Raw genomic sequence first — 23394 nt, forward strand, 5'->3', positions numbered from 1 at the left:
TAAGAGTTAGATGAAAATACTTAAATGCTAAATTATTAAAGCTAAATTCTTAAAATAGAACTTACGACTAGTTCCACGCGACGGTGAATTAACCTAACTTAATTAGAAAGGTGTAAAAGAAGAGGTAAAATTAATGTTAAAACATTTACTTAACATAAACATTGAAAGTAATCGTTCATCCTAGGTTCCGGTATTTACTGCAGATCAGCTAATTGCATTGTTGCGCGATAGTGAAGAGTACTACAGTAAGTAGAATGCACTAAAAATGCACTTGCACTTGAGCAAGCTAGTACAAACGTTCTTATTATAGGATTTTGTAAATCTTTCTGCCAATAAAGTTTTAACGAATTGTGGATCTTTTCGTTGTCTATCGCCAACAAAATTACAAAATCTGTAATTAGATAAAGGAATGGCTAGCCGAAAATCGAGCAACGGTGGCGGTGAGCAAATCGGTGTTGGAAAATGTACACCTGAGAATGTTTGTGGAGTAGTTCCGAATAGCATGAACCATCCGGATGCAGCTGTCCATCCGGAGACGATAAGACAGTTGGAGCATGCCACCCAGCCTGATACTGGAATTCAGGTGGGATCAGCAGTACCGTGTAAGGTAGTCCAACCACAAGGTGGGTGTCAGTCGATGGTCAACGTTGTTCCAATCCACGACCATCAGGTAAACATTGCTGAATCCGCGAGTACCACAAATAGAGCCGTTCTCAAGTTTGCCAAGGCACAGTCTAGGGTTCCCAAGAAAAATAAAGCTAAGTCGGCCCCTGTCAAGATTATGCATAATGATTTTGTTAGGCGAAACCCTCCGCGTCGCGTTCGCGATAAACGAGTTAGCTGTTGCGGCTACTGTGATGAAGCCGACAACGATTCTATGGTGCAGTGCGACGAGTGCGATACGTGGTATCATTTCGCATGTGTTGATGTGAGTTCTTCAGTGGAAGATATAAGTTGGTTATGCCCCCAATGCACCAGTGTACTCAAATTGAAATCTCTAACGGTAGCTCCAGTGAATAAAATACCTCCCAAAGCAATCAGCAAGAGTCAACCACATCCTAATTCTGCTCCCATTGTCACGATTTCGGATAAACCGACTGAAAAATCGAATCTTCCTAATATTATATCCTCGGCTAAATCAGCTGGAAAATCAAGTCGGCGTAGTGAGAGAAGAAAAATCGAACTACAATTACAGAAGCTTGAGGAGGAGAAAAAATTGCAGCTTCAGTATCTGGACCAGAAATACAGCTTACTGGAGGAACTGGAGAGTGAAAGTTCGTCTCGAACTAGCATTTCGGCTTCTGTGTTGGATAATGCGTCGAAAGTTGAACAGTGGATAGCAGATACCGAAAAATGTGGTGAAGATTCCGGTCTCGCTGAGGAGAATCCAGAAGATGATCCGAATGATCTCTTGCCAGTAGATGAAGCTGGAGCAGTTGCTTGCGGAATAAGCGTAGGTCCGCAACAACAAACAACAGCCGGTCGGCTGAGGCAACCGACTGAAAGGAACAGACCCGCAGTTGCCCCTAACCACGTAGAATGTATTTCAAATCATAGAGAGACGAGAAACTCTTTGGGTTTTATCCCGGGACAAAGATCGACTCCGCTTTGTCAACCACGACTGGGGATACCATCTACTATGGCCAAGGATGAACAAACAACAGCCGGTCGGCTGAGGCAATCGACTGAAAGGCACGTACCCGCTGTTGCCCCTAACCACGTGGAATGTGTTTCAAATCATAGAGAGACGAGAAACTCTTTGGGATTTATCCCGGGACAAAGATCGACTCCGCTTTGTCAACTACAACAGGGGATTACATCTACTATGGCCAAGGGTGAAAATACCGTTTACACATTGAACCGCAGCCAGCTGGCTGCTAGACAGGCCGTCTCGAAAGATTTGCCAGAGTTCAGCGGAAACCCAGAAGATTGGCCGCTTCTGTTTTCGATGTTCAACTCGTCCACCCAGTTATGCGGATTTTCAAATGAGGAAAATATGCTCAGGCTGCGGAAATGCCTTAAAGGAAGAGCATTAGAAGCAGTCAAATGCCGTTTGCTCCACCCTTCAAATGTGAATGGGGTAATAGCAACTCTCAAGATGCTATATGGAAGGCCTGAAACGATTATTCAAGCAATAATCAAGAAAATCCGCTCATTGCCGGCTCCTAGCATTGACAAGCTGGACACTGTAATAAATTTTGCACTTAGCGTAGAAAATCTCGTTGCAACGGTTGAAGCCTGCGAGATTAACGAATTTATGTATAATGCATCTTTGAGGTACGAGTTAGTGGAAAGATTGCCGCCCACGTTAAAATTGGACTGGGCAAAAAATTCTCGGAACAACCCTGTTCCAAATCTATTAGATTTCAGCTTGTGGCTGCGATTGGTTGCTGAAGATGCCAGTGCCGTTTCCACTTCAATAGATAGTGATTCTCGCTTCAGAACCCCCAAAAAAGACGGTTTATTGTATTTTCACTCAGAAGATTGCCGCCGGTCATCATCATCATCAGTAAGCGACAATACTCCTGTTTCCAAGGAGGCCAACAAAGAATGCATTAGTTGTAAGGGAAGCTGCTCAACTTTAGTGCAGTGTAAACGGTTCAGCGAACTCAGCTACAACTCCAGATGGGCGATAGTACGAGAATATAAAATTTGTAGAAGGTGCCTTCGAAGGCATAATGGTCCATGCAAGCAGAGAAAGGTGTGTGGAATTAATGGATGCGCCTATTTGCACCATCCGCTTCTACATGATGAAAGCAGACAGTCTTCAATTTCATCTCCTGCCCTAGGGACGAATTCACCGCAAGCACACGGAAGCCGAGCTACAAACACTAGCTGTAACGTTCATCAAGGGCAATCTGAGATTCTCTTCAGAATAGTGCCAGTCCTCCTCTATGGTCCTTCGAAGATCGTGCGGACATACGCCTTTGTAGACGATGGTTCGGAACTTACGTTGATGGAGCAGAGGTTGGCCGATGAATTAGGATTACAAGGCCCGACGAAATCGCTTTGCCTACGTTGGACCGGAGGTTCGAACAGAACCGAAGATTTATCTCAAAAGGTCAACCTCATGATTTCAAATGTCTCAAGTCCCTCCAAGAAGTACGCCCTCCGTGAAGTACACACAGTTGGCAATCTACAATTGCGACCGCAAACACTACTAATGCCGGAAATGCAGGAGAAATACCACCATCTCAAAGGTCTACCGATAGAATCATATGAAGACGTTAGCCCGCAACTTCTCATCGGTTTGGACCATGCCAGTTTAGGAAATGTAATGAAATGCCGTGAGGGTTATCCAAACGAACCTATAGGAATCAAGACTCGTCTCGGATGGATGGCTTATGGGCGCTGTTCTATAATGGCGAATACTGGTGATGAGACAATGGGCCATATCAACCACCACAGTGTCCATCGCTGTCAATGTGAATCCAAATCAGACGATCAGCTGCACGAGGCCATGAAACAATATTTTGCGCTGGAAAGCTTGGGAATTAGTAAACCGAATAACCTATTGCTTTCCAAAGACGAGCAAAGAGCGATCGAGTTGCTGCAAACATTAACTAGGCGCGTAAACGGGCGGTATGAATCCGGACTGCTAATGCGTTACGATAACGTAAGGCTTCCAAATAGCAGATCGATGGCACTACGACGATGGGAATGTCTCGATCGACGAATGCAGAAGGATGAAGGTCTTTCCCAGGCGCTACATGCGAAGATAAATGATTGCTTAGCCAAAGGCTATATTAGAAAGCTCACAGCAGAGGAAATAGACTCTACCAATAACAGAGTTTGGTACCTTCCAGTATTCCCAGTTATGAATCCTAACAAACCTGGAAAGTTAAGGATTGTCTGGGATGCGGCCGCGACTTGTTACGGGATCTCCTTAAATTCCGTTCTGCTTAAAGGACCAGATCAATTAACGTCTCTCCTGTCAATTCTGGTACGGTTTCGCGAATTCCGAGTGGCCGTTTCTGGTGATCTCCGTGAAATGTTTCTTCAAGTTTTGATGAGACCAGAGGATCAGCATTTGCTACGCTTCTTTTGGAAGACGAACGCTTCCGATACAACCCCAAATACATACGTTATGCAAGTCACACCTTTCGGAACGTGCTGTTCTCCGAGCATAGCCCAGTATGTCAAAAACACTAATGCGAGACGATTTGAGCAGGAACTACCGGAAGCTGTGCACGCTATCGTTCATCAGCACTATGTAGACGATATGCTGATTAGCGCCGAAACAGAGGAACAAGCAGTACAGTTGGCAACGGACGTGAAGATGATCCACGAAGCCGGAGGATTTGAAATGCGTAACTGGGTTTCTAACTCACCAGCCGTAGTTACGGCATTAAACGGATATGAAACCAAGGAAGTAAACCTGAGCATCGGAGAAGCTAACGCCACTGAAAAAGTTTTGGGGATGTGGTGGGATACAACAGCGGACTGTTTCACATACAAACTATCTTCCCGCCTCGATGTTGGCCTGCTGTCCGGGCGTAAAAGACCAACTAAGCGTGAAGTGTTGAGAACTTTAATGATGGTCTTCGACCCACTGGGATTGATCAGTCATTTTCTGATGTTTCTTCGAAACCTGTTGCAAGAAATCTGGAGAGCATCTATCGGTTGGGACGACCCAATTCACGACTGCCATTTCGAAAAATGGTCGACCTGGCTTCGAGTTCTTCCTCGTGTAGCGGATATTAAGATTCCACGCTGTTATCGGACAATTACATCTGCGAAAAAAGAAACCGTCGTTCAAATGCACACGTTCGTGGACGCAAGCGAATGCGGCTTCGCTGCCACCATATACCTTCGTTTCCAAGAGGGAGACACAGTTGAAACAGCATTGGCTGGTGCGAAAACCCGGGTCGCACCATTGAAGTTTCTTTCCATACCTCGCTCCGAATTGCAAGCAGCCGTTATCGGAGTCAGGTTATCAGATTCTGTTCTGGGATCACTCTCCATCAAGATCCAAAAACGTTATTTTTGGACAGATTCCAGAGATGTCATGTGTTGGTTGCATTCCGATCATCGGCGCTACAGTCAATACGTGGGCGTACGGATCAGTGAGATCTTAGAATCAACCGACATCCGGGATTGGCGTTGGGTCCCTACAAAATTGAACGTGGCGGACGACGGGACTAAATGGAAAAATACACCAGACCTAAGCAGCTCCAGTAGATGGTTCCATGGGCCTGGATTTCTTCGTAAGGGTGAAGAAGAGTGGCCAGCACCCTCCCGGTCTATTGAAGTCACTGACACAGAGCTCCGTCCACACCTACAACTTCATATCAAGTCTTCCGAGCCAATCATCGAAGTGAATCGGTTCAGTAAATGGTCATCCCTTCTTAAAAGTACAGCGTACGTATTTAGAGCCATTCGGAAAATGCAGCGGAATATAGTTCCTAATACGAACGGACCGCTCACCAGCGCCGAGCTAACTAAAGCTGAATGTTATCTACACCAGATAGCCCAAAGAAGCACCTACGAAGAGGAAATCGCAATCCTATCCGTTAAGCAACAAACACCTACAAAAAAACTAATTGCGAAAAGCAGTCCTTTGTTCCGGCTTTGCCCGTTCGTGGATGAAATGGGAGTCCTAAGGATTCGCGGGCGAACCAGCGCTTGCCAATTTATCGACAGCAACGTTACTAATCCTATTATTCTCCCTAGAGGACACTTAGTCACCAAGTTAATCATTTTGGACGTCCATCAAAAATTTTTGCACCAGAATCATGAGACCACCATAAACGAGTTGAAACAACGCTACTACATTTCCCGGCTAAAGGCTGTCTACAAATCGGTTCGGAATAGCTGCCAGACCTGTAAGAATGAACGGGCTCGTCCGCAAGCACCGTTGATGAACGACCTACCATTGTCACGCCTTTCAGCCTATAGCCGACCCTTTAGTCACATGGGGGTAGATTATTTCGGGCCAATGACGGTATCCGTTGGCCGCCGAGTGGAGAAACGCTGGGGGGTTTTAGCCACTTGTTTGACTGTACGTGCTATTCATTTAGAACTCGCCAATTCACTCAACACTGACTCGTGTATATTGGCCTTACGCAACGTAATGAACAGAAGGGGGGCACCAGTTGCCATATACAGCGACAGAGGAACAAATTTTGTGGGAGCCAATAAAGAGCTGAAAGCCGCACTGAAAGAGTTGAATCATCATAAAATCGCCACAGAATTTACCTCACCACAAACGAAGTGGAACTTCATGCCTCCCATGTCTCCTCATATGGGCGGAGCATGGGAAAGAATGATTCGTACGGTCAAGCAGAACTTGCAGAAACTGCTTCCAAGTCGTCTACCGTCAGACGAAACGCTACGGAGCATCCTGATAGAGATAGAATTCATCATCAACTCGAGACCGTTAACTGAAATCCCGTTAGACGACGATCAGTCTCCTGTACTGACCCCAAATCACTTCATCTTCGGTTCTTCAAATGGGATGCTTCCGTGGACCTGCATCGATAACAGCCCTACCCGGTTGAAACAAAACTGGAGACTATCACAGGCTGTAGCGAACCGGTTCTGGGTACAGTGGCTACGCGACTACCTTCCGACCCTTACCCGCAGGGCGAAATGGTTCGTCCCAGTAAAACCAATTGAAATCAACGACATAGTAGTCATCGTCGACAGCAGGTTTCCTCGTAATTACTGGCCAAAGGGGCGAGTAATCGCCACGAACGTAGCTTCCGATGGGCAAGTCAGGTGGGCTACGGTACAAACTGCTCATGGAATATACGAGCGACCAGCTGTCAAGCTCGCGGTGCTCGACGTTGGCGTAACAGGAAATGGAGCTCCGGAGAGTCTTCGCTGCATTGAGGGGGGGAGTGTTGGTAGCGCAACGTCGACCAGCGAGCTTAGTCCGTCCCTGTTAGAGTCGACTGCAGCATTCCCTGAATGACGAAGCTGTCATTTGAGATTGGACAATAGAACCCTCTGAGACATTGTAAGCGAGAACTCGTGTTCGCAATAGTGCGAGAATATATATATATTTTGCTTTAAAAACTAAAATTTATATTAAATTAGGTCATTTATACTTATACATTAGTGCCTAGTGCGTTTATATTCTATATATTTGGGTAAGAGTTAGATGAAAATACTTAAATGCTAAATTATTAAAGCTAAATTCTTAAAATAGAACTTACGACTAGTTCCACGCGACGGTGAATTAACCTAACTTAATTAGAAAGGTGTAAAAGAAGAGGTAAAATTAATGTTAAAACATTTACTTAACATAAACATTGAAAGTAATCGTTCATCCTAGGTTCCGGTATTTACTGCAGATCAGCTAATTGCATTGTTGCGCGATAGTGAAGAGTACTACAGTAAGTAGAATGCACTAAAAATGCACTTGCACTTGAGCAAGCTAGTACAAACGTTCTTATTATAGGATTTTGTAAATCTTTCTGCCAATAAAGTTTTAACGAATTGTGGATCTTTTCGTTGTCTATCGCCAACAATGCTCGAGGAGGACCTGTGAGTGCTCGGAGTTTTCGAACGACGAGTGCTAAGAACGATCTTCGGCGGCGTACAGGAGAACGGAGTATGGAAGCGGAGGATGAACCATGAACTCGCACAGCTTTATGGCGAACCAAGTATGCAGAAGGTGGCTAAAGCTGGACGGACACGATGGGCAGGACATGTTGCAAGAATGCCGGACAACTATCCTGCAAAGATGGTGTTCGCCTCAAATCCGGTAGGAACAAGATGACCAGGAGCGCAGCGAGCAAGATGGTTAGACCAGGTGGAGTGAGATCTGGCGGAGAGTACTCGGTGTTCGAGGAATTGGAGAGCGGTAGCCCTCAATCGAGGTACTTGGAGAAACTTTGTTCAACGGGCTTTTTCTTAGGACGGTAAGCCACCTAAGAATGTAAGTAAGTATATATAAGTAAGTCATCAATCAGTAAGTAAGTCATAAGTAGGTCATCAGAGTCGTCAGCTGAGGACGTCCCATAACTTCGTTCGGATGAGTAACCAACACCCGCCGGCAGAGTTAAATAATTTAAATCACGTTTTATTTTGTTGTTTTTTTTTCTGTTTATGTTTGCTTTTTCCCATTGAAGTCAGCATTCACTAAAGGGTTTGTTAGTTTGTTTTTTGTTTTGCTTTTTTTGGCTGCTGCTCATTTCTTCCGTGTATAATTATAGTAATAATAATAGGTAATAATCATAATAATAGCATTACTTTCAGTTTATTTTTCTTCTTCCGCCTGTAAGTGCGTGTGAGTCGTTTTTAGTACTTGAATTGGCATGTTTTACAGCGGATTAGATTATTACAACTGATTTTGTCTGGTTCTGAGGCTGCTTTATTTATAGTTAAGCCATAGGTTAGCAGCAAAGAGCGCATTTGCAATCAGGGGTTTTGCGTACTGCTGCAGTCAATTGCGAGCAAATGTTGTTTGCTGATTTCTTGCCTTGATTTTTGCTGCTGTTGTTGTGGTTTTCCAATGTTGAGTAGGTAGTATCGGTAAGGCAATGGAATCGAAATCGAAACCTAGCTCTGGTTTTTCTTTGGGAAGTTTGATTACTGTTTAAGCATGCTTTTGTGATTACTCCTCATCCCGATGATGATAATAACTTTTCCAAAAAAGTTGTTATCATTTTTGTTTTGTATATTTCCAAACACATAGCTAGATGTAATCGTATTATATGTTAAATATGAATAAATGCGATGGAAAAGGTTTGGGCGATTTCGCCGTATTTTCTGGTGTAGAGACGAGAGAGAATAAGTTATGCAGGTAATCAATAAGGATGAGTGACCATGACAAGAGAAGGAGGAAAATATTCCGTTATTGGCGTTTGATGTGTATAAGCGCGAAATATGTTAAAGCTTTTGAAGCAACTCTACAATGCGTTATAAAATCTACATACTTATTACATACAGTGAGATACGTGTACGAGTGATACATCATTTGTCTAACGTGTGAAAGGTGATCGCGATTTTTTCCCGTCTGATTAATTCAGTTATCTAGCTAAACAGTTCCTATGCGGCTATGTGGTAAGTATATTTGTTTGTTTTTTTTACTCTTCGATTTTAGTGTATGTGTTTGTTGTTGTTGTTTTGTTTTTTTGTTTTTTTGTTGTATATTTACAGCCTAACAAGTGTTTTTTTATTTCTTAGGTGTTTACACCGAATTAATAGCTAACAAAATTAGTACAGTTGTTGTATAAAGTTTGCTCTCAGTTCGATTTTCGGTTCTAGCGTCCAAAAATAGCTTCTGACACCGAGGTTAAGTTTTTGCTTTGGGGAAAAGGGCAGGATTCTCTACAAACACGTGCGCTAGTTTCACTTACAAGGGGGATTTTTCGTTTACCTACAAGCACTACTGCGCGGAGCTTTACTCCACGTTTTAATTATTGTTTCCGGTTTCGTTTCTTTTGTCTCTGACGCTGTGGATATTTCCAGTAAAACGGAAAAAAATCTAGATGAGCAGTCGCAGTATGAAATAATTTTATTTGAGCTATTGCTTGTTAACCACTTAAACCATTTTAAGATTAATTCGTGTACCATATTAAAGTGAAATTGCTTCTTAGTAAAAATATCTGTCAAGTGAATACATAAACAATCGTAAAATTAAATAAAAAGAAGTCAACTTACGACAAACTTCATCCCAAAGTTCGTGCCGGTTTTCCTACATGATTAGAGTAAAGATACTTTGCTTACACTCACATTAGAAACACACACAATTCAGATTCTTCTCTACGATAATTCAAATTGTTCCACTTTTAATCAAAATTCGCTCGTAAAAAACCACTAATTTTCCAAATTTGTAAAACACTTCAAACTCGCCATCCGTCATTTGGAAGGAACGAAAATTAAAAATCACAGCATGCTACGTAGGATAGAGCATCCGCAAGCACGAAAGCCGAGAGTAAAAGATTCGACTGCGCCTAAATGTCTACTACACACTGTGGGTGGAAGGAAAACATGTGCATTAGGCGAGTAAAATAATGCTCGCTGCGCTGGAAAAATGCCAGTTCAGTTGTAGCCCAGGCTAACAAATCAAATAGTTTCAGCTTTGGCTTTGTTTGTTTCCATGTCATTTCATCGAGCAGTTTTTGCTATGTGATTAAAAATGATCTCCTAAATTGCTGGCAAAAACATTCCCATAGATAGTTTGAAAATTTAATTATCACAACGTCCCCGCAAACAATAAACCTTCAATTCCAATAAACAATTTAATTAGAGCATTATATAGATAGCGGAGGGAGAGAGAAAAAAAATCGAACAAATTAAAACATTGAAGTGAGAAAATTAAGCCAACCGATAGCGATATTAATATATACGATTTTTTTCCTTTGTTTCCCACAAACCCATCGGCAAAGGTAATCAACACTTCCCGAACTTTGCCAGTCGAGTAAACATACGGCTCGTAAGCACCACTATAGGTACCACTTGACAGATATTGAAGCACAATTAAATTTAATTACACTCTTCGACTATATGGTACGGATCGCTTCGCTCTATGACCGGACCGGCATGCCAGGCCAGGCGTGGAACTGTGGCGGCGCGGGAAATTGATTATGCGAATCCTGTGTGTCCTGTGCATTTCGGTGTAGCAATTTTGTGTCCATCATTAATTAAATGAATTTGTAATCTTTCCCTTTATGCTTCCGCCGCGTCGCGCCACAGGCGCGCTTTACCCTACCTACCGGCAGAGGATAATAATTTAACAAGGACTTTAATTTATGTAAGAACCGACTGCCAAAAAATAAAATCTGCTGATTTTTTTGACATGGAACATTTCAAGTGGTTAACTACATTATCCTCTTCACTGCTGTTCATCCTTCCTCCTACCAAAAATTCCGTTTCTGCCAGCCGATGGCCGAAAAAAGTGTTCCCAAAAATTCTGTCTGTAAATAGCTGTAGCATTTTTTTTTTCATTATTGTATAAGTCTACAACCGATCGCCCGACTCTCCCTTGAAGTGTAAAAATTTCCCTTCTTTCCCCACGTCTCTGGCAAGCGCTCTAAGTTTTAGTATGATTCTGTTTTTTTTGGCTAATAAAACGCTGTCTTCCCCTTAGTCCACTCCGGCTGAACTGTCGTGCGTCATGTTCGAATCCAAGCTGGCACAGTCGGAGTCCGGCTCCTGGTTGCCATTGTAGTTGGCCGCTTCCTGCAGCCGCAGTAGCATGTTCATCAGTGGGTCCTGGTTTTCGGAGTTGACCGGAGCGCTCGCCTCCAGGCCAACGTCGTCGGCAGTGATCTGGCGCAACTGGGGCACCGTCGTCGGTCCGATCGGCCACGGGTACGTTTCGCGGATGAACGTGCACGGATCGACCCAGGTTCCGCCCCGGCGACCGTACAGCTGGACGCCCTCCCGTACGGCATCCATCAGATAGGGCGCCAGGTGGTAGTTCCAGACGTCTGTGAACCATACCTGCGAGTCCTGGAGGTTCATCGGACAGGACAGGAACAGGCGTGGCCCGATGGTAACGTCACTGGAGTTGTGCGTCTCGAGGAAGCTGTTGATGTGCTGCCAAACACTTGGCAACCATTTCAGAACCTTCTCAAGCTGCGGTTGGGATTGCTGCGATTGAAGCTCCATGGTGAACAGCTTCCGGCGCAGATACCGACCGAGGAAACCCTTCACCGGTTCCATGTGGTTTGCCGTGAGCACCTGGAAGGGAAATAATGAAAGAATGATGTTAGAAATAGGTGCAATAGTTCAATTACAACATTAAAGGAAAGTTCCGGTGAAACGAGGAAGTTATGGTTCCGTTATCGAGCGCTTTCTTGTCTTAAGGCCCCCATACACGTACGCATATGTTGGGTTGGAAATGAACAAAATGTTGGAGGTTCATTCCGGTCGAGCGGCGAGCCGAACATTTTCTTCTGTCAGCTTGGTTCGTGGCACTCACACACCGGCGAGCGTGTTGGACGAGCATGAATTCACCAACATTTTCGGCCAACATGTGCGTACGTGTATGGGGGCCTTTAGGAGCAGTTTAATTTTACTACACCGTCGAGTATTTTTTTCATTGAACATTTCAAATCTATAATGATTATACATGCTGTAATATGAGACATTCATCTTTCTGTATCATAATGTGAACCTCTGTTTGTTATTTTCGATTACATTCATTTACAACCAGTACTTATACCCGCCATTACGGGTACGTTTACCCTACCTAAACCAAACTTGAGAAAACTATGCCGGGCTTCTTAATCGAACTCTCGACCTGCAACAAAATTCACATTGTAATAACTTCCGAACTTGTAATTCTAGTAAGAATTATCGGTCAGACATAGTTCGACACAAGCGAACCGCCTTCGTATCTGTCCGACGGCGTCCGAATATTTTTTTCTGGGATATACCTACGATCGAGATCGAAGAGCTCCGGATCATCCGATGATGATCTACTACAAATACTTATAAGCAAAATACCCGAATAACGAATAAAACTCGCTGTGCGGAATTGGCATCAGTCAGTCCAGTCAGTTGGCTTGCTTGAATGAAACCCGTAACCCGCCGCCCTTTAGCTTTTCTCCGTTCATTCATTCTTTCGAAACCCGGTACATAACGGTACATTGGAAAAAGACTGACGCCGCCGCGCCGGTAAATTATTCGTTTCGGTTCGCGTCCGCGTGTGAAAATAGTGCAAATTAGTGGCAAGATAAAGTGTTGGAGTTTGGAAACTGGAAAATTTCTAGTTAGTGAAATTTTCCCTTTGTCCACAAGTAAAAAAGCAGAAAGCTGCCAAATGTTGGAGTGTTATACGGGGGGTTCCAAAGTGTAGGTATCTAGTGCTTTCATTTGAAGATGGAGAAAAGGAAAGGAGAAATAGTTGGCCATATTGGAATTAATTGAAAATATGGTTTGCAATGGGTGGGAGGTTTAGGAAAATAATTTTACAAAGAAAGTGAAAATCGGGGGGAAAATTGTGAAAAAATTAGTGGCTAAGTGGTTCTTTTTTCTGGCAATCCTAAAATCAGAGCTTTTGCTTTACGGGTATTTCGGTTGCTGTAATGTTGAAATTATCGGATTTCACTTCCGTGATGGCTGCTGTTGAATGTGCCAAATTCTATGAAAATTATTTCTTTCGCTGCGTTCTATAGTGTTGGTGCAATCGATGCTTTTGAGTGGCCGATTATTACATAACGGTAATAAATCGGCGTCAGCAGACGACGCCGGGTGTGCGATTCGGCGTAGGTGAAAGACGCTGAATGGCTTTGCCGGTGCCGGCGCTCGGTAGAGTCGTTATAGGTTGGCCGGCGCTGTGTGCCATTTTTTGTCTATTGCGACCTTAGTAGGCGCCTAGATTTTATGCGAAAAATTGGTTAATCTCTGGTAAGCAACAACATTTTTGTATTTTGTTTTTATTATATTGATTTCAATTTCATATTTCTGACTAGAAATGGTTATGAATAGAGTGGAATAAAACAACATTTTTTAGTAGTTTTTAATAAATAAAGCAACAACGTTTCGAGTTTTCCTGCGCACTCAAATTAAAAGGGAAACTAGCTACAGTGGTAACCCGATTTTGTCTGCCTCCGATTTCAAGTTTTTTTTTCGATTTCGTCACATTTTTTACTCGATTTAGTTTTGTCGAAATGAACTGCTTTTCTGCTTGGATTTCGTATGTTGATGCAATTAAGGGGGCATAGTACTTTTTACACCATATTTTTCGCCTTATTTCAAATATTTTTTTCTCGATAACGCGAAAAGCGAATCGATTCCGGTTTATTGCATTCTAAACATTGTACTTTATACTAATATTTACAATTTTGTTTGCATATGCGATCCTCTTCCCCTATCTCCTACGGCTCCATGAACATGATCATTCGAAAAAAACATGATTTACGGTACCATAGATTGGCGCTGGGGGGCTTATCTAAATTGAAAAATTCGCCCATCGTGTTTGACCCATCCTTTTTTTAAATTCGAACGCATAACAAAATGGCGGACATTCAAAAGTAAGGTTTTTAGTCGAAAAAATTGACTTTAAACATTTCTAAAAAATACAAAAATTGTAATATCGAAAAAAGGATGGGTCAAACACTAGATAATTTTGTTGGCTTTGAAACAAAAAAAGAATCATGAGAATTGCTTGACCCGTTCTTGAGATATTTATGGTACCGACTTTCAAAGCCTGGTTTCGAGAAAAACGACATTGAAGTTTTTATTCGCTGTGTAATCGCTCCAGACATGCGCGGTACAAATAGCTGTAACTTTGTCAATTTCTGGAATCATCGAAATGACTTGAAACACATATGGTCAAAATGTTAATCTTTCGAAATAATCAATAAAAAAAATTTCGATTTGTTTAAATTGAAAAAGTACTATGCACCCTTAAACAACTTTGAACGAAAACACTGTTTAAAAAGTTTGTTATCTTTTATTTTCCAAGAAAACTTTTTCTCGATCTTTATAAGGCCATTACAAATATTTTTGACGTAGGACTACGTCTTTGTTTACTATACTGGGACTGGGTATCACTTTGTGAAAACGAAAATAGAAGTGTAACGTTTGAATGAAAGATTTCAAATGGTAATAACTACTAAACTACCGAACGAAACTGAACAATTTATATGTCGTTGGATAGGTAAAATAACCAGCAATTTTATGGAGGAGGTAAAAGAGCAATTTTGTGGAGGGCGTAAGAGGCTCCTCTACAAATGAAACACAAATCTTCTCAAAACTCAAGAAGTAATCAAGCAAATGTAACCAAACTTGGCATGTGGGGGTTTTAGAAGGCAGTATTTTTTTCTATGGTGTACTGAGACTAGAGGTGTGCGCCGGTCAGATTATCGGCGGTGGCGGCACAGGAATCATTTTTATTCGTTCGTTACTATCGGCGGCGGCGGCGGCGTGCATCGGCGTGCGAGTATTTTACACCGTTAAAATTACCGCATTTCGTATAACTGCAAAATCTTTTTAAAAATCGAACTAAAGTTGACAAGTAAAACAAATCTTAATAATGCTTATTTTGTGAATGATCCTTAAATCTTTGAATTATTTTTTATTTGTATTATATTTGCGAATACGCGGTATGGTAGACACTAGTACGTAAAAGGCAGGGAAGATTGGGATACGCACCCCATCTTTCTATTTTATGCCATACATATGAACGTCCGATTGCTATAGACCGAATTTAAATTCTCAGTCTCGCTTATACTCTGCTTATACTCGCCCAGTCTCATGCGAGCGAGTATAAGCAGCATCCCTAAGTAGCACATATTTGTCATTCCTGGTTGCTGCAACCTATTTATGACTGAAATTAGTCATTAATCGGTTACCACAACTAGTTTATAACAATTCCCAGCTAGCACCAACTCGTATATCAATGTACGAAAACTATCGTAAATATCTCCTAACAAACTCGAGATCGTAACTAAAGCTGGATAAAGTGGGATCAAGTTGATTTTTTGTCGTATATAATGATAATGACTGACATACATACGGTTTTCAGCACAAAATCGTAGAGTAGCACGGAGCGACTCGCGCTTAATCGGATATTGTCGTATATAAATACTTATATAGTCGTAACGCTCAAAATTATTCGTAATCACGTATATCGCCACCAAAATAGCACGGATATGCCAATTTTGCGCATGATATACGATTTATTTAGCATGTATATCTGTACGTAATGCTGATTTTTACCTTTTTTATACATATGAAAATGCTAGCTGGGTTGTGCTAGTAGGGTCCAGCGCTTACGCAACTGACGCAAGCGTACGATAAGCAACCACCGATGCTGCGTGCATGCATCCTGCTACCTACCTACTAGCGAGCGCACAGCCTTGAAGTGTCTTTCTGCACAGCCCGCTTACAAAGCCAACAGCCCGTGCGGGCTAGCGGAATACAAGGATATGTAGATACTTATTTTGCATTTGTTTCTTTTTTGTTTACCTTACTTCCTCACTTACACACGCGGATAAGACTGCGAGCCCTCGCGAGTGATCGGTGTCAGCTGCTTGGATCGCAATGACGAGCGAGAGCGGTAACTGGGGCCGATAGCTAAATACACACTCGCAAAAACTTGTCGCAGTGCATAAAAAATAAGAGCGAGAGTCCGTAGGAGATACTCATGCCGGCGTTTTCATTAAAACTAAAACGCGCGTGTGAGAAAATTAGACCACACGAGTGCGCCCAGTAAACAATTTGGTTTGTATATCTAGGTTGCAACTGAGAGATACGAAATTATATCCGGACGAAAAAGTTATATTTCACGCCACCAAAGTGGAGGCAATACACGCAAAAATTTTGATAATCATTTGTAATTCTATCTTGCATTCTATACAACAGTTTTTGGAACTCGCAACTTAATACTCCTCAATATGCAATCAAGATATAACTAAATGTTACAATCAACTATACTGCTTTATAATTCACAGCCATAAGTTGTACATGACGACACGCACGACTACAAAACAATTATTGTACACTTCGCTTTGACATACTCTAATCATTATGCAATTCCAATGTAAAACTAACATGCATACGACTTAATGAGGACTTTCTATTGCGATCTTGTGTTATCTGGGCGGGCATGCAACACTGGAAATCAGTATGGGGGTAAGACCGGCACCTAATTTTGGCACCAATCAGTTTACAACCGCGAAATGAAAAGCAATAATGTCCAATATGTCGCTATTGATTATGGTTGGATTCGGCTAATCAGTTCCGAATATATGGCCAGAGTAATTTTCAGTAAATACGGAATATGAAAATGGACGCAATTTGAAATTAACCAAACGTATTATGTGACACTACAAATCCCACTAGAATTCAAAGACAGGCACGGTGAAAGTCAAATCAAGTACTTGAGCCTCAATGACCGAGTAAGTTCCGTATCCACCGACAAAGTGGCCAGTCCTTTGACTTGAAGACGCATGATAGTTTATACGACCTCAAGTTACACCAAGATACAACAATTAGTTCAATAGACGTCTATCGACAATATTGGCTGGGATAACATTGACTAGATATAAACATGTCTCGGATACTTTTGAAGAAATAGTTTGGTGACCGGACAATAGTTGTATATACGGTATATAAGAGATACCCATAACAGCTGTAACATTGAATAACATCTGTTTTCTCTGTAATAGACTGTAAACGAGTTGCCGGTCATGCCAAAATAATGAATACTAACATGTTCAGTGTTTAAAAACACAATTAATTTATGCTATCTAGTAAAATTAAGGGGTAGCGGTCTTACCCGCACTGCCTCGGAAAAAAATCATACCTCCCAAACGAAAAGCGACTTTTAAGGGGACATAAACGACTACAATATTTGAAAAATCATAATTTAATTTCAGATTTTGATTCTGCAGTCTGTTCCGCTTATTTTGATACTAATTTTGTAATGATCCGACCACGGGAAGTGGTCGAAAAACGATCGAACACCTAAGCATTCCAGTGCGGTGTTGAACAATTTCAACGGAATAAAACGCCGCTTCTGTAAAAACACGATTTTCAAACTTTATATACCTTTTTCTCAGAAACTACACAATATGTCGGAACAAACTTTTTTAGTTTTATTGGTAGAAGCTTGGCAAAGACTTTGATAACTTTTGAGCTCTGTAAACGAAACACGCCCAGAGAAAAAGGAAAAAGAATAGTTTTTGAAATGTTCTTTTACAATTGACGAAGGGACGGTAGAAGAAAGTAATGAAATCTTTAGGAGGAGAAAGAGCGGAATGGTGAGAAAGGGGGAGGGGGGTATATAGTAGCTACGCTTAACAAGTAGTCGTTGTGACTCCTACCTTTTGTCCAAAAATTTAACTTTTTCAAAAATGTTGGTCGCTTATGTCTCCTTAAAAATAAATGAACACCGGAACGCAAGACAGAAGTTTGATAGAAAACGTCATGCTAAAGTTCGTTTACGTTAGGTCTTTTCGATTCGCTCTCAGTTGGACGCATGGTAACACGGCAGTTTAATTGAATCTAAATTAAAAATACTTTATAAGAATGAATTCACAAAACGAGTTCGCTATGTGCTGACAACATTTTAACCCGCATTTTTGTCAATGTTGGGCTATATCGTCGGCGTGGGTAAATGGCTTCGGCGGCGTGGGAAAAAGGACCCAGGCGGCGCGCCGGTTCTAAATCATCGGCGGCGGCGGCGCGTGCAAAAGTGTTGGCGGCGGCGGCGCGGCGCGGCGGCGCACACCTCTAACTGAGACCCCTTCCACTTTTAAGAGGAGGGTTCCCATACAAATGAAATACAAGTTTTCTCATAACTCTAGAACTAATTAAGCAAATGGAACCAAATTGGGCTTGTAGGGGTTTCAGAAGGCAAGAATTTTTTCTATGGTGAATTGAGACCCCTCTTCTCTTTAGGAGGGGGTGGGGGGGGGGCCTCCCATGCAAATAAAATATAAATTTTCTTATAACTCGAGAGTTAATCAAGCGAAAGGAACCAAATCTGGCATGTAGCAGTTTTTAGAATTAAAAATTTTTTCTATGGCATACTGAGACCCCTTTTCCTTCTAAGAGGGGGGGGGGCTCCCATACAAATGAAACAAAAATTTCCTCGTAACTCGAGAAATAATCAAGCAAATGGAACCAAATTTGGCATGTGGGGGTTTTAGGAGGCAGGAAGTTTTCCTATGGTGAAGTAGAATCTTTGCCATCTTTAAAAAGGGGGGCTCCCATACAAATGAAATACAAATTTCCTCATAACTCGAGAAATAATTAAGGAAATGGAACCAAATTTGGCATGTGGGGGTTTTGGAGGCATGAATTTATTTTATAATGGTTTGAGACCGCTCACCCCTGTGGTAGGAAGATAGGGACTCTCAAACAAATAAAACAGAAATTTTTGCGAATGTGCCATATTTTTTGCTATGTAACAAGCGGTAAGCTGTGAAAGTAAACTAGTAAAACCTTCTCGGAGCAAAAGAAGTGAATCGACGCCGCTAACTTACGTGCTTATTGCCATTCATGTCAAAAGAGAAGGATATTCGAATGGTACGTGATATTTGTGATGAATGTGCTTTGGCTTTAATGTTATTTGTAACCAATGGCCCTTTTGAAGGCCACAAGCGAGTTAAAGCAAGATTATTGAAACATGTCAAGCTACGCGTAATCATATTTAATACAATAATCTGAGGGCTGGTTATTCATAACTATTCCAACCTATATGATGCACACAAGTGATTTTGAAAAAAATCACCATGTCTCAATAGTTGCAGGCGTTGTACTTATGAACCTCCGTTCACGTATTTTTAAAGCCACCATTGCATTCAATGAAGAATTGAATATGAATATTTCGCTCTTCTCTTTGAAACATTCACTTAAACAATGGAACTGACAGATTCTTATAAATATGCAAATGCCAGAAGTGCAGTTTACATTAGTCTTTGATCTAATGATCTGATATAGTCCTACGTCACCCTTTCGTACAACCCTTAGTGCTGTATACCTTGTAGTTTTTTACCCGATTTAAATTTGTCGAAATGAGCTGCTTTTCTGCTTGCATATGTTGATGCAGTTAAAAGATTTTGAACGAAAACACTATTTAAAAGATTTGATGTCCTCTATTTTCCAAGAAAACTTTTTGTCGGACATCACTTAGAATTAAGTCTTCATAACCCTTGAACCAAGTATCGCCGAATGAAAAATTAAATGAAAATGTAAGCAAACTATCTCATTTTCAGCAAGTTAAAAAAATAACTGAATATAATTTTCTCGAACTGTTAATATTTGGTAGGGCAGTCTTCGGAGAAATTTATCAAGACTGAAGTTTGTTGTTTTCCTGACGTTTCGACACTTTGTTGGTGTCTTTTTCGCGGGGTATTGTGGTGAAATACATTTATTATGTTATTTTTAAGTTGCTTACATAGAGCTTGCAAAACTGATTAAAGTGACTATAATCTAAAAAAAATCAACTATTTTGGATGGAAACTTAGCCAGGACACGGATGAACGCTTTGTGTTTAAGAAGTCTTAATAAATCAATAATAACTTAGCCAAATTTAAAATTATTTAGAAAGTAAATTGTTTCAAAACAATTGTTAACATAGTTGTGTTAAAGCGAAGACCCCATTATTAACGAGACTGGGCCTCTCTGTTATTTTTCCATGTAAATGCCATGCGTCATCAGCAGCGGCGCTTCTTTGAGGCTGGTGAGGATGGTAAATTTTTTATGAGTGTTAGCAAGTTCTCCAAAATTCTGTATTGGTATTGTTCGACAATGTTGGCATGATGGTATGAATATGAATGGTAGCACTCAGTCACACAGATGCATCCAGGGACACCCTTGTCCGGCAGAGCGAGGTGCTATCAGTGTCTTCTGAATATTGGCAGAGCTGCCAGTCTTCTTAAGTTAATCGCACAATCAATAGAAACCAGTCGCAGTACTTGTAGATATAGTATCAGCGAATTCTAATTGTAATTATTCGGCAAGTTGTGGGATGAACGAGCACTATTATAGATTGTTTTTAAAAAGGTTATTAAAAGAGTAGTCAGATTAAGATCACATCACTTATCAAGGTGAATTTCGATCCAACGAAACCTATCCTACTAACAAAACGCAGCTCGGTCTCTAAAACAACAAAGATTACACTAATAATCCTCCTCAATCCCACCTGATTGCAAAGTCGTGGCCTGCGCAATTATTGATCCCTTAAATCTCGAGTCACTAAATTTTGCACAGCAAATGATCGGTCAATCCCAACCTCATTCATTTGCTTCATTGTGCAATTTCACTGATTCGGGTCATGCAACTGAGTGCAACCATTGATATGTGCAATCAGTCTAAGCTAAGGTAAGTTAACATTTACTAACTTTACCAATTCAAATCTCATGGACCCAAAATATCATTGGGAAAAAAAATATAAATAATATTTTAGTTTAACAGTTATTGATTCTCCTCCCTAAAATTACAAAACCACTTTCTTATGTTATTATCGTCGAATAATGAAATGCTTTAAATAATGCAGTCAACTTTTTATTTAAAAATTATTGCATGCCATACTGTTAGTTTAATCACCCACTTAGTTTCGAGGTACGATGCTGGTCTAGCGAACCAGTAGTCATATACTCGAATCTCAGTTGGACGGTGCTGCTAGATATAGTCAATAGTATTGTTGCACTAGCCCTGTAATTGTTCTGTACTTTTTAGAAGCCGGCTGCGAAGTCTGTCGATAAAGAAGGGTCAAGTATTTCAAATTTACATTACGCACACCGCAAAGCAAGGCCTCGGTGCTACATTCCAATTTCGAAACTTGACCTTGTTTCTATACGACAGACTTTGCAGTCAGTTATAAAAGTGAATGATAATTGCGGGGCTTTTATAGCCTCTCCCAGTCGAAATTCGAACATGCGACGCCTGGCTTGGTAGATCAGTGTCGTACTTCGAGCCCAACTGGGAGGCACACCGCAACTTGTTCTAAATTTTCGGCATTTGCTAGTGGGACCAGCTTACATCGTAAATTCCGCCACCACGTAGAAGTTGCTACGTTTCAGTTAGTGCGATAAAATCGTAGTCAGCAGTTGAAAATGCCAAACGGAGTTCTTTAATTTTAGTTCTTAATCCACGAACGTTTTGATAAAAAAAATGTTAGTAGACGGGATTAGGTGAGGTTTCAACTGGTTCTGTGGAGCTAAATTTAACACCTACTTGTTTGCTGCCGGAGTCACTGATGTTTACGGTTGTAAGATTTTCAACAGAATTGGCCGTAAAAAATTACGCAAACTTTCGGAATCTTATACTAGATGGCCATGATTCCAAGCACATCGCTTTTGATTTCGGATGCTGTGCCATCCATGATTTTGTAAGACACAAAAGTAAGGAATTGTAAATATTTTCCACGAGGAAAGAGTTTGACACTGCAGTGGATTCGTTCGTTCCTAAATTCGCAGTCAGCATATTCGTTACCGTCTCATCGCTAACACCCAGATGAATGTTTGATAGGTATAACCAAAACTTGTTGCCGCTCTTTTGGCTGGCCATTGCAGCTGCAATGTTGAGTCCAGGATTATAAACTACAGCCCAACAATGAATTTTCGTTGGACAGTGTGAAATATTATTTTCAATCCCTCTCTGCCTTTTGGAAAGATAGAAGGAATTGATGGGAATCGCGGTCTTGAAATGGGAGTTGCTGGTCGTGATCTCATAATAGCAGTTGGAAGTCAATCCAACGGAACGTTTTTGCGAAACGTTTTGGGATAGCAGACATATTATGCATGAAATCGGACTGATCTATGTACATTGGTATAAAAAAGTCACATGATTTGCCAAATAATAGGATTTTTATGTATCGTTATACCCTGCAATTTTGAGCACTTGATTGTCCAAACGAAGACATCTAAGTCGGATTACCACTGGTCGGGTCCAAGCTAAAATCGAAGAGGAAAGCTGAACTGAACAGCACGGAAGTCAAGCAGCGAATGAATAACGATAATGACTTTGCTTTTCTGGGGAAATCTGACTTTACAAGTTTTCATTAATTTTTACTATCTAGCGATTGGGAAACAATCTTTTCATGAGAACCACACAATTGCTGTATTTTTTATGAATCGAATGGTATGCGAATCATCAGTAACTGTTTAGAATTAGAAGAGTTTTTAGCGTTCAAAATCTTGCATTGTTTCTTGACGCTAGCGTGAATTTAAATTTTGGATTGACATCCTACGCCCAGATAACACAAAATCGTAATAGAAAGTTCACATTAAATCGTTTTCATGTCAATTTCACATTGGAATTGTATAATTATTAGAGTATGTCAAATCGAAGTGAACAATAAGTTGTTTTGCAGTCGTGCGTGTCTTCATATGCAATTCATGACTGTGAATTATAAAGCAGTATAGACGATTGCAATATTTAATTATATCTTCATCATATATTCAGGAGTATTTAGTTGCGTGTTATAAAAACTACGCAAAATAGAATTACAAATAATTGTCAAAATTTTCGCACGTATATCGCCTCCACTTTGGTATATATATGTTCTTATATGGCGTGAAATATAACTTTTTCGTTCAGATATGATTTCGTATGTCTCAGTTGCAATCGAGATATACAAACCAAATGGTTTACTGGGCGGTAGAACGTAATAGTAGTGCGATTGTCAGCAAATACAATTTTGCAGTTTACTCACCCATCGAAAGTTGTGGTGCAGCTGCAGGTTGGTGGTATTACAGGTGGCCTGCGACATCGTCCCGATGATGCACGGCAGCTTAGCGGCGGTGGCACTCAGCAGGCAGGAAAACACATCCCCGAGCGCGGACGCGTGGTGCAGATTGTCCAGAATTATCACAGCTGGCAGTTCCTCTACAGCACCCTCGGACATGGATGCCTGCTCGGCGATATGGCCGAGATACTGCTGCAGTTCTTTGGAGCTCTTGTGGTCAACGCTAAAAAATGAATAAAAACCTCATTAGAACCGCACTACTTTCACTGATAAAAAAAGACTAGATAAAT

The 23394-nt window shown here is 41.2% G+C and overlaps 2 protein-coding genes across 2 annotated transcripts in view; one reads left to right on the forward strand and one right to left on the reverse strand.

The window, feature by feature from the left end:
* The first annotated feature begins 409 nt into the window (after positions 1 to 409).
* Positions 410 to 6916, forward strand: LOC128740984 (uncharacterized). Its single transcript, XM_053836559.1, has one exon. It carries the CDS (start codon positions 410 to 412, stop codon positions 6914 to 6916), a length of 6507 nt encoding a protein of 2168 aa, XP_053692534.1.
* A 1161-nt stretch (positions 6917 to 8077) lies between these two features.
* Positions 8078 to 23394, reverse strand: part of LOC128740985 (protein sickie-like) — a 348009-nt gene continuing 332692 nt past the window's right edge. Inside the window, exons 20-21 of the mRNA XM_053836560.1 lie at positions 23072 to 23327; positions 8078 to 11637 (exon numbers count right to left, since the gene is read on the reverse strand). Of these exons, the coding sequence (XP_053692535.1) occupies positions 11038 to 11637; positions 23072 to 23327 (856 nt within the window). The 3' untranslated portion in view covers positions 8078 to 11037. The remainder of the gene's footprint in view (positions 11638 to 23071; positions 23328 to 23394) is intronic.

Source organism: Sabethes cyaneus, chromosome 3, assembly GCF_943734655.1.
Source record: "Sabethes cyaneus chromosome 3, idSabCyanKW18_F2, whole genome shotgun sequence".
NCBI lineage: Eukaryota > Metazoa > Arthropoda > Insecta > Diptera > Culicidae > Sabethes > Sabethes cyaneus.

Coding starts and splice junctions, on each gene's coding strand:
- LOC128740984 (XM_053836559.1), top strand. CDS start 410: ATGGCTAGCCGAAAATCGAGCAACGGTGGCGGTGAGCAAATCGGTGTT.